The sequence below is a fragment of the Octopus sinensis genome, unplaced genomic scaffold (genome assembly GCF_006345805.1).
Source record: "Octopus sinensis unplaced genomic scaffold, ASM634580v1 Contig15667, whole genome shotgun sequence".
NCBI lineage: Eukaryota > Metazoa > Mollusca > Cephalopoda > Octopoda > Octopodidae > Octopus > Octopus sinensis.
This window is the reverse complement of record NW_021833857.1, coordinates 30,223-47,051: the sequence shown is the minus strand read 5'-3', so window position 1 is coordinate 47,051 and position 16,829 is coordinate 30,223. Positions and strand designations below refer to the sequence as shown.

General features: G+C 39.0%; 1 protein-coding gene across 2 annotated transcripts in view; it reads left to right on the top strand.

The window, feature by feature from the left end:
- The first annotated feature begins 282 nt into the window (after positions 1 to 282).
- LOC115230505 overlaps positions 283 to 16,829 on the top strand; it is a 43,386-nt gene continuing 26,839 nt past the window's right edge. The window contains exons 1-5 of one of the 2 annotated variants that reach the window (XM_036499677.1): positions 283 to 607; positions 2,199 to 2,273; positions 5,474 to 5,516; positions 7,244 to 7,434; positions 13,510 to 13,639. In XM_036499677.1, coding sequence (XP_036355570.1) covers positions 602 to 607; positions 2,199 to 2,273; positions 5,474 to 5,516; positions 7,244 to 7,434; positions 13,510 to 13,639 — 445 coding nt within the window. In that variant the 5' untranslated portion in view covers positions 283 to 601. Of the gene's footprint in view, positions 608 to 2,198; positions 2,274 to 5,473; positions 5,517 to 7,240; positions 7,435 to 13,509; positions 13,640 to 16,829 lie in introns of both variants that reach the window. The other variant, XM_029800665.2, reaches the window with a different exon arrangement.

Below are 16,829 nucleotides of genomic sequence, written 5' to 3'. Positions count from 1 at the left end.
AAGAAGAAGAAGAAGAAGGAGAAGAAGAAGAAGGAGAAGAGGAAGAAGAAGGAGTGGAAGAAGAAGAAGACGAAGAAAGATAAAATGAAGAAGAACAACAACAGCAACAACAACAACAACAACAACCAACAATAACAACAATTGCAGCAGCAAAAACAACAGTCGAAGCAGCAGGAGACGTGGAAGAAGAAGAAGAAGAAGAAGAAGAAGAAGAAGAAGAAGAAGAAGAAGAAGAAGAGAAGAAGAAGAAGAAGAAGACGACGGCGACGACGACGACGGCGACGACGACGACGATGAAGTGATTGAAAGCAGATGATGCGATGAATTATTGCACCAAAAGAAAAATGGTAACAAAGTTGAATCGAAAAGCAGTAACATTAATAGAAGAATGAACGTACTCGGCGTGTGTTTATAAAGGGTGTTTTGTAGGGTACCACTTGAAAGAGAACGGAGCGAAAGTGAAGGTTGCAGGAGCGAACTGGGATTTTCATTTCGGAAACAAACACACCCTTCGTCTTAATGACTCCGAAGAAGCTATATGACGTTGCACAAGCCCCCATATCTGAGTGCACTGCTTCTCATAGCAGAAACATGTAAATAAATGGAGGTGATTACGTAACCTCTGCTCACCTGTCATTCATTTAGTTTCATTATATATATATATATGTGTGTGTGTGTGTGTGTGTGTATGTATGTGTGTGTGTGTGTGTGTATGTGTGTGTGTGTGTATGTATGTATGTATGTATGTATGTATGTATGTATGTATGTATAATTTTTGCATTCGGTTTGCAAGTTTCTTGATGTGAACTCCTGTGTTGAAAGAAGTTTTGTATCTTCGGAGGATTATTACGTCAACAATATAAAGTGTGTCTCTTTATCATTGGCGTGTTAACCCTCCCAAGACACAGTAACATAAATGTATGTACATACACATATGTGTGTGTGTCTGTCTATCTAACTACATACATACATACATACATACATACATACATACATACATACATACATACATACATACATACGTACGTACGTACATACATACATACATACATACATACATACATCATACATACATACATACATACATACACACATACATACACGCATACATATATTGAATTCAACTTATGAAGAGAGTAAGCAAAGTTTGCTTTAGAAGCGTTGAGAAGTATTGAAAGATACAGAAATAATTTATTCTCAAACGCATGATAATGCTTATACAATAACATGAACAGGTAAAGCACTTGACGTGTAATCACAGGGATGTGAGTTCGAGTCTCTTGGCTGGCCGGTAACGATTTTTTTCAGCAATATGTGGATAGTTTATCCTGTTCATGCTATTGTATTAGCATTATCATGCGTTTGAGAATAAATCACTTCTGTATTTTTTGTTAGGAAATTATAAAATGATAAAAACGTCTTATCGTATAAACAAGTAAATAGACAGTTTTGCATGCTGCATTGTAAGGTCAGGATGAGGTCCATTGTCAAAATGGGGAAGATAGGTGTTAATATCCAAACTGTGAAACTCTAACAAATTGACTAGACCTTAGTAAACCTTTATAAGCAGAGATAATTGTACACTCAGTTAAAGTTGTTCTTGTGAGACAGAGTTGTTCAATTGGATTCTGGAAGCTATGATTGCCTCTTTAGTTTATGCACTTTGTGCTTTATGTTAGGCATTTATGGATTAATTTTATGCTCCAGGATTTCGCCAGAACTTTTGCTTGTCAGATTTAAATAACTTTTGTGTCACATCTGCATGTGTACAAAAATCTCTTAAGTTATGTTATTGTAAGTTCTCTTTCATCTCCCAAGATCTGAATCTCTTTCAAAATAATTCCTCCTCATCTACGCTTCCCATATTCTGGTACCTTTAATTACTCACATTCAATCAAACCCCATCAACTTGGGTCCACAAAGTTTTAACCCTTTGCCTGTCCAAAGCATTTCCATAAATTTCTCCTAAACATTCATGCTTTTTCCAGACTTTTAGTTTTTCCCTGTTTCATACGTCCTGAAGTAACGTAAAGCTTTCCTTTCATAAGTCACAAGTGACTCCAGTAGTTGGAAAAAAATGAGAATGTGTATCTTAAATGATCCATGGACGCCAGGGAAATATGTCCTATGCAAAGAGTTAAGTCATTTTCTCAAAGCTTTTTTATATATATTTCTCTCTTTTTTGTTCTTTTTTTCAGTGTTGGGATATGTGTTTGAATCTCAATTACAACAGGAACCTTTGGGGTTACATTTGTGACTCCGACATCGATTGTGTAAGTATCAAACACCCCCTTTTTAAAATTTAATTTGTTTCCAGCTCATACTGTTATTATTGTGGGTGTTTATCGTTAAAACTGTAAATGAAATAATTATTCCAGTTCTATATCTAAAAGATGAGGAATTTTCTGCATTATTTACGTTTGACACATATTTGTTCTCATCTTGTTTGTTGTTAACACAACGTTTCGACTGATATACCCTCCAGCCTTCATCAGGTGTCTTGGGGAAATTTCTCATTCCTAAATGGAAATAATTATTGTTACTATTTCGTTCTGATCTTTGTAACTTTCATTCAGACCTGACTTATAACACATTTAATATATGTGGTAATATATTATGGTTGCATAACGAAATACAGTATCCATACCAGTAATTCATGTGTACATATCACTTGCCAAGAACGTGTTTAATGTGTAACTTTGGTATATCCAGTTGTGTTGCACCGCTAAATTTAGTAGTTACTAGACTACCTGTGACCCAGTTGACTCACAAATAGTCTAAGATACCCGAAAAAACCGCATATTTCAGGAACCCATGGTCCGATTTACACGAAACTTATTTTATTCCGTTTGTATTCACATTTTAATGGTTCCTTACTTTCAGATTATTTTCCCATTATGTGCCGGTTTGATTATTTATAAAGGTGTTCGCAGTAAAGGACAATAACTATAAGTTTCACTGCTTAAATTTGTGGAAACAAACCCTCCAAAAACGTGTATCTCGGGAATCCGTGGTCTGTTTGTATTCACATTTCAGGAGTACCTTACTTTGAGAGTATTTTCCCATTATGCACCGATTTGGCTGTGTTAAATAAAAGACAAGCACGCACGCAAGCAAGCAAGAAATCACAGAGTTTTCGTAGTATATAGATTTAAGCAATGTGTTCATGGATAGTTAATGGGTTGAATATGACACTGAAGAAAGAGCAAGAGTTCCTAAAATATGTATATACACCCATTACTTATTTTTCTATCTTCGATCGCATTGTTTACAATGACGTATTCGTATACGAAACGTCGTAACTTTCAGTGTTAGCTCTAATCTCTATAGAAAATCTACAGAGATGACTTTAAACGTTCACGTAGGTATTTCACAACTAAATTTATCTCTTACATAAATATACCAGTGTCTACACTACATTTGTCCACTATATTTACCGTCTACATTGAAGATAACTGCCCGTCACGTGTTTGACCATTACTGACCATTCACGACAGCTACTCTGATAACTTACGCATCAGAATACCTTTTACAATTTGTCTGATTACTTCATTTATATTCTAAACTACAAACCGTTCGAGAAAACTATTGCGTGTTGCTGTTTAAGCGCTGACGATTTGGCATGGTTGACCGAGCAATCAACCTGTTTTGGTGACAATACGTTTTGAAACTGGAGGCAAACGCACGCGCGGAAATATACATATACAGATAGTGATAGATAGATAGATAGATAGATAGATAGATAGATAGATAGATAGATAGATAGATAGATAGATAGATAGACAGACAGAAAGATGGGGAGGAGGAGAGAGACATTACTTATACCTACAAGGGTAACTGAATCCTCAGATACACTGTTAGTGTGTGTGTGTGAGAGAGAGAGAGAATAGGAGAACACCAATAAGCTTTAGAATGACAGAAGCATTAAAACATCTCATGTGAAATGAGTCAGCATTGGATGACTTATTTGATGACTTTATTGTGTGAAAGAAGTCATCGACATCCAAACATCTCCTATCCCCGCAGATCACTATCTATTACCCACATTCACTTATTTGATCATTTTAGTCATCTGTAACATGACACACCACTCTCTAACATTCATTTAGCCATTATATATACCCTTGCATAATAGCTCACTCTGTACCACGTGATTGACTATTGCATTTATCTGGTACTTTTCATACCACATTGTAGCATGTATCTGACCACTGCTATAATATATTCTTTTTACAGGTCACGTACTTGGCCTCTTCACCTATTTTCTACATCACAGACCTTTCTTTAGTGTATGAGATGTTTTGGCGCCGCTTATTTGGCATCGCTGATTCGACGCTGACTTACTTGACATCAAACGTTTTAGTGTTTTTTCTCTTTGTGTCTGCCTAACTATCTGTCTCTCTTTCTCCTCGCTCTCTTTCTCCCTAGCTCTCTTTCTCTCTACCTTTTCTTTCTCCTCCCTCTCTTTCTCTCTCTGTTTATGTATGTCAGTATATATCTCTTTATGTGTATGAGAAGGAAAGTGTTTAGGTCAGCCGTGTTCAATTAATAACTGCAATGTTTCTCTCACCTTTATCCCCCTCCATCTTCACGCGCGCGCGTGTTTTGCCTCCAACGCATAAAAGATACAGTCGCCAAAATAGGCTGAATGCCGTCAGCTGTGACAAATTCTCAGCTTCCAAACAGTTACTCCAAATCATTTCATTCTGCGATCTCTACCTTTTATATCTAAGTACTGTAGACAACTTATTTACATTATAAATGTCCTCATCTTGTTTGCTGTTCACACAACGTTTCGGCTGATATACCCTCCAGCCTTCATCAGGTGTCTTGGGGAAATTTCGAACCTGGGTTCTCATTCCTAAGGTATTTTTCGATGTTATTATTATTATTATTATTATTATTATTATTATTATTATTATTATTATTATTCAGGTCACTGCCTGGAATCGAACTGACTCGGTATCTTTTAAAAACTACGCCATATGCCCACGGGCATATGGTGTAGTGTTTTAAAGCGCGGGCTACTAACCCCTAGATTCCAAATTCAATTCCAGGCAGTGACCGGAATAATAATAATAATAATAATAATAATAATAATAATAATAATAATAATAATAGTAATAGTATAATAATAATAATAATAATAATAATAATAATAACAACAACATCGAAAAATACCTTAGGGATGAGAACCTAGGTTCGAATTTTCGCCAAGACACCTGATGAAGGCTGGAGGGTATGTCAGCCGAAATGTTGTGTTAACAACAAACAAGACGAGGACAAATATCCGACGAATGTAAATAATGCAGATAATTCCTCATCTCTTAGATATAGAACTGTACTGTAGATACCCTTCACATCACAAACCATTGTCTACCATGTTATTGACCTCATTGACCACTATTGTTATATGTTCCATATCACAGACCTTCCTCTGCTTTGTATTCAACTACAATTGTTGTATTTGCAGGAACTCGGATGTAAGATGGTCTGCAATTTCAAACTTGATTCCAGTAAGTCTGATTTTTTATTCGTTTGACTAGCTAACTGTAATCTTAGAAACCACCACCATGTACCTGGAAAGATATCGGTGGATGAGAAAACAAAAATTGTCCAAAAAGGATTTCAGATTCGAGTCCTGTTAAGTAAAATCTGTGGAGGCGCAATGGCCCAGTGGTTAGGGCAGCGGACTCGCGGTCATAGGATCGCGGTTTCGATTCCCAGACCGGGCGTTGTGAGTGTTTATTGAGCCAAAACACCTAAAAAGCTCCACGAGGCTCCGGCAGGGGATGGTGGTGATCCCTGCTGTACTCTTTCACCACAACTTTCTCACTCTTACTTCCTGTTTCTGTTGTACCTGTACTTCAAAGGGCCGGCCTTGTCACTCTCTGTGTCACGCTGAATATCCCCGAGAACTACGTTAAGGGTACACGTGTCTGTGGAGTGCTCAGCCACTTAAATGTTAATTTCACGTGCAGGCTGTTCCGTTGATTCGGATCAACCGGAACCCTCGTCGTCGTAACCGACGGAGTGCTTCCACAAGTAAAATCTATTGTCTTGGAGTAAGATTTGGCAGAAATGAAAATCAATGATGTCTTAACCATTCTTGTCCGCATGAACATTAAGAAGAAGAAAGAAACAGTAATATAATTATTTCTAATATAGGCACAAAGTCTGAAATTTGGGAGAAAGGGGTGATCAATGTCATTTATCAACCCCGATGAAAGGTTAAGTTGACCACGGCGGAAATTGAAATTAAAGCGTAAAGCCGGAAGAAATGCCGCTATGCATTTTGTCCAGAGTGCTAACGACTCTGTCAGCTCGCTGCAATCAATACTATAAGGCGGTCATTTTCCTTCGACATACTTCTCCGCTACGAAAAGAAAGATATGGCCTTGAGCCTATTTGCTTCAAACATCACTATTACTAGTTTATTTGAAATGCAGCCAGGAGAGGGGCAAGAACGGTAGAACATTCAACTAAATGTCTCTCTGTAATAAATGCCATCTCTCTGCAATATTATTTTCTACTGAAGGCACAAGGCCCAAAATTTTGGGGGAGGGGGCCAGTCGATTAGATCGACCCCAGTACGCAACTGGTACTTAATTTATTGACCCAGAAAGGATGAAAGGCAAAGTCGACCTCGGCGGAATTGTCACCCAGAACGTAAAGACAGACGAAATACTGTTAAGCATTTCGCCCGGCGTTTCTTATTTCTTTATTGCAAACCCTTTTAGTTACAAACCTTTTTAGGGCCGAATTGTCGTTTGTTTATTCTACTGGAGTAAAATAAAAAGAAGTATTACCAACATATTGAACATTGGTTCAATCAGGTATGCTCCCCTCTCCTATACGTTTATAACTTTGTACCAATGTCAAAAATCTTCATTGGTTTTTAGAACGGTGAATCTCGAAGCAGATAAAGCTATATAAAAATTATTGTGTAAATATTAGATCAAAAATCTTTTTTGAGAGTAAAAAATTGAAGGTTGTGAGTGGGATACGAACCCATATCTTCTTATCGTCTGTAAACATGTCCCACGGTAAACTTCGACTTTTCCTATCCAAAGTGGGTTTTTTTAACCCAATATTTGCACACTGTTATTTATAGTTCTATCCGCTTCAAGATCCGCTGTTCCAAAAAAGAATTATTTCACGTTTTCTCGAAGTTTATAAATTTTTATGACATCAGTCTTTATTAGAATTTTATTTATTTTTATTTACTTATTTTGAATAGAAGAAAGTAATCGAAAGCGAACGGGGCGATTCTTGGACCTACCTAACGTGAAGGATTACGGTAGAAATGTACTCATCAAATGGAAAAAACCAAAGAAAATTAGTGGACAAGCACCGGATACTTTTGGTCACTTAGTTTATATTTTACTTAGTCGGAAACGACATCAACAGAGTGGATGGAAAACATTTCAGCAGGTAAGGATTCTTTTAATATTAATAATAAGCTTTCTTTTGATTATTTCTATAAGTTTTCAACAGCGATTTAGCACCGACAGCTAGCAAGGCCAAGCTTCTCCAGACTGATGAAGAGCAACAAACCTGAAACTAGTCTCTGGATGCTGGCTTTGTTGTGTGGCGGTGCTTATCTCCCCTGTTTGAAAACGTAAGGACACAGAACGCTTGTGTCATGTAGCCAACTAGAAACGGTGTTTCTTGGGGGTAAATAACAGTAACATTCTTCCCTTTCCTGGGATTGCAACATTAATTGGGCAACAAACCACCACTTTATCGTGCTACTGTATAACTCTCTCTCTCTGCGAGATTTAGAAATGCAATATTTCTAAAATTTAAAATATAATTATAAAAATGTAGCATATTCGATTTCGATTCATTCCTATACTTCATTTCAACAATAATTTCTTTTGTTTATAAAATTTTATAAAATTTTGTTTATAAAAGTTTATAAAATTTTGTCTTGATCTCCAAAATTAATATGAACAGACGCAGATGTAGTTGTGTGATAAGAAGCTTGCTTCTCAACCACATGGTTCTGGGTCCAGCCACACTTCATGACACCTAGGGCAAGTGTATTCTACTACAGCCTTGAGCCGACAAAAACGTAGTGACTTTATTTGGTTGACGGAAACTGAAAGAAGCCCGTCGTATATATACATACATGTATGTAATATATATATATATAATATATATATATATATATATATATATATATATATATATATATATATATATATATAGTATAGTTGGAATTTATAGGAAGACAAAAGACAAAGACAGGTGTATGAACAACAAGCAAGTGTATTAGTGTGACGCTCGGAAAAAATTTTACGTTTCGAGCCTACGCTCTTCAACAGAAAGAAATAAGAGAAAATAAACAGAGAGAATATGTATGTATGTATGTATGTATGTATGTATTCATGTATTCGTGTTTTTCCACTCCTACTACAGTGTTGGTGCGTTTACGTCCCCGAAAATTCAGCAGTTCCTCAAAAGAGACCGATAGAATTTGTACCAGGTTTTAAAAAATGTTCTGGAGTAGTTTCATTCAACTAAAAATTCATCTTGGTGGTGCCTCAGTATGCCCCCCACCCTGACTGAAACAGATAAAAGATGAATAAAGAAATGTATCATTATAATCATCGTCATATAAAACCCCCTTTATCATCATGGTCGTCATCTTTGTCGTCACCGTTATTGTCGAATTCAACGTTGCCTGTTAACGATGCGACGTAATTCTCAACTCCTTTCTCTGTTGTCATCTTACACTTGGACCTCTAGAGCGTTCATGATTGCGAAATAAAATTCTTAACCATTCGGCCACACGAACATTCATTGCTAGGTGGAAGCACTCCGTCGGTTACGACGACGAGGGTTCCGGTTGATCCGAATCAACGGAACAGCCTGCTCGTGAAATTAACGTGTAAGTGGTTGAGCACTCCACAGACACGTGTACCCTTAACATAGTTCTCGGGGATATTCAACGTGACACAGAGAGTGACAAAGCCGGCCCTTTGAAATACAGGTACAACAGAAACAGGAAGTAAGAGTGAGAGAAAGTTGTGGTGAAAGAGTACAGCAGGGATCACCACCATCCCTTGCCGGAGCCTCGTGGAGCTTTAGATGTATTCGCTCAATAAACACTCAAAACGCCCGGTCTGGGAATCGAAACCGCAATCCTATGACCGCGAGTCCGCTGCCCTAACCACTGGGCCATTGCGCCTCCACTCATTGCTAGTTACACCTATGCAGAAAGACAAGCTAGAACACTTTAATAACATCTTTGTTTCATTTTATGTTTTTGGGTCTTTTTTTTTGTATATTCTTTCCACCCGTTTTTTTTTTTTCTTTTCCAATGAAGTATCGATATCCGAAAGGTTGTAGACTTTTTTCTTTTATCTTTCTTTGATCGTTACTCTAATTACAATATCTTTTATCTTGTCTTTCGTGCATTATTTTAATTTCATCATTTAAATATATCACATGCTCACGCAGACATTCACTAATTCACCCAAGATATTCTTTTCTTTTCTAGGCACAAGGCCTGAAATTTTGGGGGAGGGGTACAGTCTATTAGATCGACCCCAATACGCAAATGGTACTTAATTTATCGACCCCAAAAGGATGAAAGGCAAAGTCGACTTGCGCGGAATTTGAACTCAGAACATAAAGACAGGCGAAATATCTCTAAGCATTTCACCCGGCGTGCTAACATTTCTGCCAGGTCGCCGCCTTTTCATTCTGTATATTCTATTCTGATTCTTTTACACCACTGGATTGTCATTTCGGATTACACTGGATATTTCCATTCTCTCTCTCCCTCTCCCTCCCCCTCTCTCCCTCTCTCTCCCTCCCTCTCTCTCTCTCTCTCTTTATATGTGTGTGTATGTATGTCTGTAGTGGGGCAAGATAAATTTGCTGTTGTTTGTTCCAGTTTTTGATTCTTGTGCAGTAAACATCATCCGTCACCCGGGTAACCACGTGGCTCTCAGCTGCCCTTAAACGAGTTCACTCTGTTGCTAATATTCGGGATTCGTGTCTGCTTAGAGGATAGCTTCCTTCCCTCTTTCTATCCGGGTTTCAGAAAGCTAGCTCCAGAGAAAATAAAAGGCCATCGCCCTTCCCTCTTTGAATAAATGATAGGAAAAATTCAATAGAACTGAAAAGTAATGAACAACAATGAAATCGAATAAAGGATTTTAATCGTAAAGTATACCATGTATAGCATGGAAGGGTGGTGAGACGTCTGCTTACTAACCACATGGTTCTGGGTTCAGTCCCACTGCGTGGCACTTTGGGCAAGTGTCTTCTACTATAGCCCTATGCCGACTAAAGCCTTGTGAATGGATTTGATAAACGGAAACTGAAAAATAACCCATCGTATTTATATATGTGTGTAGTGTATATTTGTATCCCACCACAGCTTGACAACCGCTGTTGTTTTGTTTATGTCCCCGGTAGATAGCAGTCCGGCAAAAAGAGCAACAAAGTACCAGGTTTAATGGAAAAATTGTATTGGGATCGATCTGTTCGATTAGACTCATAGCCTAGTGACCGAAGGAAGCAAAAGATAAAAGAAGCTCAAATCCATCCACCTGTCTTCGTCGCCCATTATTCCAGGAAAGATCGTTGGGTGGGGTAGAATCCTCGGGCACCTCCTTCATCAATTCCAATCAGAAGCAACAGTCATTACACGTTACGGTTGGATTCCTAAGCGTAACCAACTGAAACTACGGATATTATCCAAACATATCACTCTTGGTCTACCTCTAGGTTACCTGTCGGTTGAACTGGCTTGGAGAATCCATTTTGCGATTTTTTGGCTGCGACATCTTAATCACATGCCCCTTGTACTGTTGACTTAAAACTGGAATTGTTGTACTGTATATGCCGTGTATTGAACTCCTAATGAATATATAACAAATGTACAGCATTTTTTAGTTTTTGATTAGTTCAATACATGACACTTTTTCGTCTGCCGTTACGTTCTGAGTTCAAATTCCGCCAAGGTTGGCATTGCCTTTCATCCTTTCGGGGTCGATAAATTGAGTACCAGTTGCGTACTGGGGTCGATCTAATCGACTGGCCCCCTCCCCAAAAATTTCGGGGCTTATACCTAGAGTAGAAAAGAATACACGGCACTTTTTCGTCTGCCGTTACGTTCTGAGTTCAAATTCTGCCAAGGTTGGCATTGCCTTTCATCCTTTCGGGGCGGATAAATTGAGTACCAGTTGCGTACTGGGGTCGATCTAATCGACTGGCCCCCTCCCCCAAAATTTCGGTGCTTATACCTAGAGTAGAAAAGAATACACGGCACTTTTTCGTCTGCCGTTACGTTCTGAGTTCAAATTCCGCCGAGGTCAACTTTGGCTTGTCATCCTTTCGGGGTCGATTCAATAAGTACCAGTTGCGCACTGGGGTCGATGTAATCGTCTTAATCCCTTTGTCTGTCCTTGTTTGTCCCCTATATGTTTAGCCCCCACACACCCAATCCTGTGGGCAATAAAGAAATAAACACACGGCACTTTTTCAGTTTTAATTTCAAACTTGTAGTGAAAATATTATGGAAACTCAAGTGATTTTTGCTGCTGTTTTCGTCCATGCTGCCATACAACCTAGCATTTTGGCATGAAGTATTATAGCTTTTCATAGCAGACTTTTTATGGTTCTCTAGAATAAGGTGACATATAACGTGATACCATGTTCTAAATTGCCCTCAAAGACGTTACCTCGGAAAATTAAGTGCATGAATTCCAAAGTTTGGGCCATTTCGTGCGATCCCCTCCTCCTCTCTGTCTCTCTCTCACACACACTGTCACCCTCTCTGTTTCTGTTTCTCTCTCACATACACACGCGTTGAAATCCATATGTTAATGGTTTCATGTAAAATAAGTAAATTAAATTACTTTAATGAAATTAATTTCTGCGGGGTTGGGGGGCAGGATATATATTATCAAGGGGTTGCTTGAAAATGCTTTAGTTTAGTTCGGTAGTCGGAGGAGGCAAAGATCTAAGATAACACGATAATAATCATTACTTTCCCCATTAGATGAATCACCTGGCTTATTTTTGTTGTTGTTGTTTTGTCTGGACGAGAAAATAATTTTAAAATTTTTGTTTGTTTTTCTAATGTGATCAAAAAATATAAGAACGCGAAATATTTTCAAGCGTAAACAGTGGTGGTGTGTTCCTTAGTGCTTAGGGGTGTTGGACTCACGGTCATAAGATTGTAGTTTCGCTTCCTGGATCAGGCAATGTGTTGTGTTCTTGAGCAAAACACTTCATATTCACATTACTCCAATCCGTTGGCAAAAATGAGTATTCCTTCGACAGACTGGCGTCCCATCCAAGAAGAATATATACAATACTGACACCGGGAAATCGATCTGAGGAGTCTATATATCTCGGGATGAATTTGTATCCTTTATTTTCATTTTTATTTTTTGTGCGGGCGTGGCTGTGTGGTTAAAAGTTTGCTTCCCAACCACATGGAACCGGGTTCAGTCCCACTGCATAGCATGTTCAGCAAGTGTCTTCTGCTATAACCTTAGGTCGACTAAAACCTTGTGAAATGATTTGGAAAAACGGCAAGACGGAAACTGAACGAAGCCCGTCGTATATATATATATATATATATATATATCGATTTGTGTGTGTCTTTGTGTCCGCGTTTACCCTCCCCACCACCACCACTTGACAACCGATATTGGTGCGTTTCGGTCATCGTAACTTAGCGGTTAGTCAAAGAAACCAATAGGCTAAATAGCAGGCTTAAAGAAAATTGTAAGTAACGGGGTCGATTCATTCGACTAAAAACTCCTCAAGGTGGTGACCCCTGTTGCACTCTTTCACCACGAATTTCTCTCATTCTCTCTTTCTGTTTCATGAGTAACGCTGCGATGGACTGGCGTTCCGTCCAGCTGGAGGGAACACATACGCCACAGAAACCGGAAAACCGGGCCCATGAGCCTGGCTAGGCTTGAAAAGGGAGACGTTTATCGTTTATATATATGTGTGTGTGTGTGGTGTGTGTGTGTGTGTGTGTATGTATGTATGTATGTATCTTGAGAAATCTCGAGTTGCACAGATGGGAAGGGTCTTCCTATGATGCTGACATGCAGTGTTTGTGCAAGACCCTGCCTCAGTAAAGCTGGACTCAAGAGTCATCTTCGTAGTCATAAAGCGAGACAGATGAGTGACAACCTGGCCATTGGTGGTGGTGTAACACACCATAGTAATCATGTCTGTCGGGCATGTGGAAGAGAGTGTACTTCGGCAGGAGGACTTAAATGACATGCAAAGGTGCATGAAGCCCAGTTACAACTACAGCCGGCTATTACCGGTAAAGGTTTTAGTTGCCAATTCTGTACAAGACATTGTAGATCTTTGGCTGGGATAAAAAGTCACATTCGATCACAGCACCAGTAACAGTTAAGCTTCGTACAATGGCCATACTCGATAACGAGGGGGCAGCCATAACATAATAATAATGTATGTATGTATGAATATATATATATACATTGTATACATTTTCAGACTGCAAGTTTAACAACTTCGATTGATTCTGAAAGACTCCCCTCCGTTCCCATATATGGACTACTTGCTGTCAACGCGGATGGTGTTGTTGCCGAGGTGAGGTTCCCATCCAAGTACCAGCCACGGGTCGGTAAGTCGTACTTTCATTTATTACCCTGTCTTTCTTCCTCCTTTCCTGCTTTCGTATCTTACTTACTTCCTGTCTTCATTCCTTCTTCCTTTCCTTCGTACACTCCTTACCTCCTTACAGAAAGAGAGAGGTTTTACATTTTGACACAAGGCGAGCAAGTCTGGGGAAGTGGGCCATTCGATTACATTGACACTAGCCCTCACTTGGGACTTATTTTATCAATCTCGAAAGGATAAAGGTAAAGTCAACCATGGCAGCATTTCAGTTCAGAACATACAGACGTACGAAATGCTGTTAAGCCTTTTGTCCGCCATAAGAGAAAAAGAAATACTAAAACAGGGTGCAAATTGGAACACTCCAGCATGGCCGCAGTCAAATGACTGAAACCAGTTAAAGAATAAAAGAATAAATAAATGCAATTGTGGAGTGGAAGGTGTTTATAAGCCATTTAAGAAACATACAGAAACCGTTAGATTCACTTCAACATATAAATTTAATTTGTCAAAATATTTTCGTCGCTTTGAGACCGCGACCTGTCCACTGACAAGATTCGGTGCTGCACAGAATTTTGTCAGTGAACAGGTCGCGGTATCAAAGCGACGAAAATATTTTGACAAATTAAATTTATATGTTGAAGTGAATCTAACGGTTTCTGTGTGTTTTTAAATGGTTTATAAGCACCTTCCACGCTGCAATTGTTTTTGTTTCAGCACACGATCTTAGATCAGATCACTTGCTATGCAAGTACATTAAATAAATAGATAGATAAATAAATAAATAACTATACCTCTATTGAAATACAACTATATTGCCTGTTTTATCTATCGAGGACGAGGAAATACGCAGCAGATTAATTTCTAGCGGAAGGGGTCGATGAAGGTTGCGCTCCATTTAAACTACAGTTCCAGAAGATTAAAAAGAGCTCACAGCTGTTGTATATAACAAAGCTGTAAAAGACGCCCCATATATAGCTTGGAGAAAGCATTGCTCCACCAAATTCTTTTGTCCTAAAATACGCTATATGAAGGCACACACCTTACGATGATAGGACACTCAAACGTTATATATGAGTAACTTAGCTTTCGAGCTGTTGGCATCCTTTTGTCTCGGAAGATAATGGAGTTGCGCATAAACAAATCCAGTCTCATTTTTACATTTCATGTCCTCTCCAGTTTTGCGCAGGCCTGAGCTAGATGTAAGAAAATCCTGGGTAGCCCAATCGTCAGGATTCCTCTCTCGACTTTGCTGACGTAGTCCAAAGGAGTGCAGAACATTACGTTTGGCACCAGCTTGGTTGCAGGAGCTGCCGGAAGAGTATTGAGTCGAACACTAGACCACCTACGGGGCTCCACTCCAGATTTCTTTGAAGGTTGTCTCCTTTCCGTAACCCTGGATAGGGGCTCATACTGGGTACTGTCAACCGGAACCAGCTACCATCGTAATATTGTAATACGTCTTCAAAATGAACGTGTTTAGTATAAATACTGACAACGAATCTATCTGATTGCGGCCATATTAAGACATGATTTTTAACGGTTTTTCTTTGTAATGAGTCATGTGAAATCCTGTACTTATTTCTCGTCGGTATTTATTCTATTGAACGTAAGTAATCGAATAGCTTAGTTACACCTATCTACATTGTTTTTTAAGAGAGAGAGAGAGAGAGAGGTGGGGGACGCAACCCAATACGCTGCATCACACATCTTTACACAGACATTTATGCAAGTGTGTGCGTGTCTATCTGATGGAGTTTATATTATTTAATTGTAGAAGCATTGTTCTGTTGCTGGTTGTTGGCGACGAGCTGGCAGAATCGTTAGCACGCCGGGCGAAATTGCTTAGCGGTATTTCGTCTGCCGCTACGTTCTGAGTTCAAATTCCGCCGAGGTCGACTTTGCTTTTCATCCTTTCGGGGTCGATAAATTAAGTACCAGTTACGCACTGGGGTCGATATAATCGACATAATCCGTTTGTCTGTCCTTGTTTGTCCTCTCTGTGTTTAGCCCCTTGTGGGTAGTAAAGAAATAGGTATTTCGTCTGCAGTTACGTTCTGAGTTCAAATTCCGCCGAGGTCGACTTTGCCTTTCATCCTTTTGGGGTCGATAAATTAAGTACCAATGAAACGCTGGGGTCGATGTAATCGATCTAATCCCTCTCTGTCCTTGTCTTTCCTCTCTATGCTTAGCACCCCTATGGGCAATAAAGAAATAACTTATTATTATTTTTATCAAAAGGGCAGCGAGCTGGTAGAATCGTTAGCATGCCAGGCTAAATGTTTAGCAGTATTTCGTCTACTTCTACATTCGCTGTTCAAATTCCGCCGAGGTCGACTTTGCCTTTCATCGTTTCGGGGTCGATTAAATAAGTACCAGTTACACACTGGGGTCGATGTAATCGACTAGTCCTCCACTCCCAAAATTTGAGGCCTTGTGCTTCTAGTAGAAAGTGTTATTATTATATTATTATTATTATTATTATCAAAAAGGCGGCAAGCTGGCCGAATCGTTAGCATGCCGGGCGAAATGCTTAGCAGTATTTCGTCTGATGCAACGTTCTGAGTTCAAATACCACTGAGGTTCATTATTTCGGGGTCGATAAATGAAGTACCAGTCAAACACTGGGGTCGAGTTGATCGATTGACCCCCTCCCCACAAATATTCAGGCCTTTGTGCCAACAGTAGAAAGGATTATTCGTATTATTATTATCAGAGGCGGCGAGCTGGCAGAATCGTTAGCGCGCCGGACAAAATGCTTAGCAGCATTTATTTACGTTCTGAGTTCAAATGCCGCCGAGATCGAATTTGCCTTTTATCCTTTCGGGGTCGATAAAATAAGTACCAGCTGAACGCTGGGGGTCGATATAATCAGCTTATCCCCTCATCCAAACCTGCTGATCTTGCGCCAAAATTTGAAATATTGTTGTTGTTGTTATTATTATTATTATTATTATTATTATTATTATTACCACAGCTTTCTGCCAGTCAGACAACGCGGTCGGTAGAAGTTCAGCTTTGGAGTTCTATAGGGGATTAGTGGCGGGCAAAATTTCAGGCCTTATGCCTATAGCAGAAAGGATTATTATTATAATAATTATTATTATTATTATTATTATTATTATTACTATTATTATTTAATCCACAACAAAATGTTTTCTGAGCACAATTACAAACTAGTTGAACATCAGTTGTGA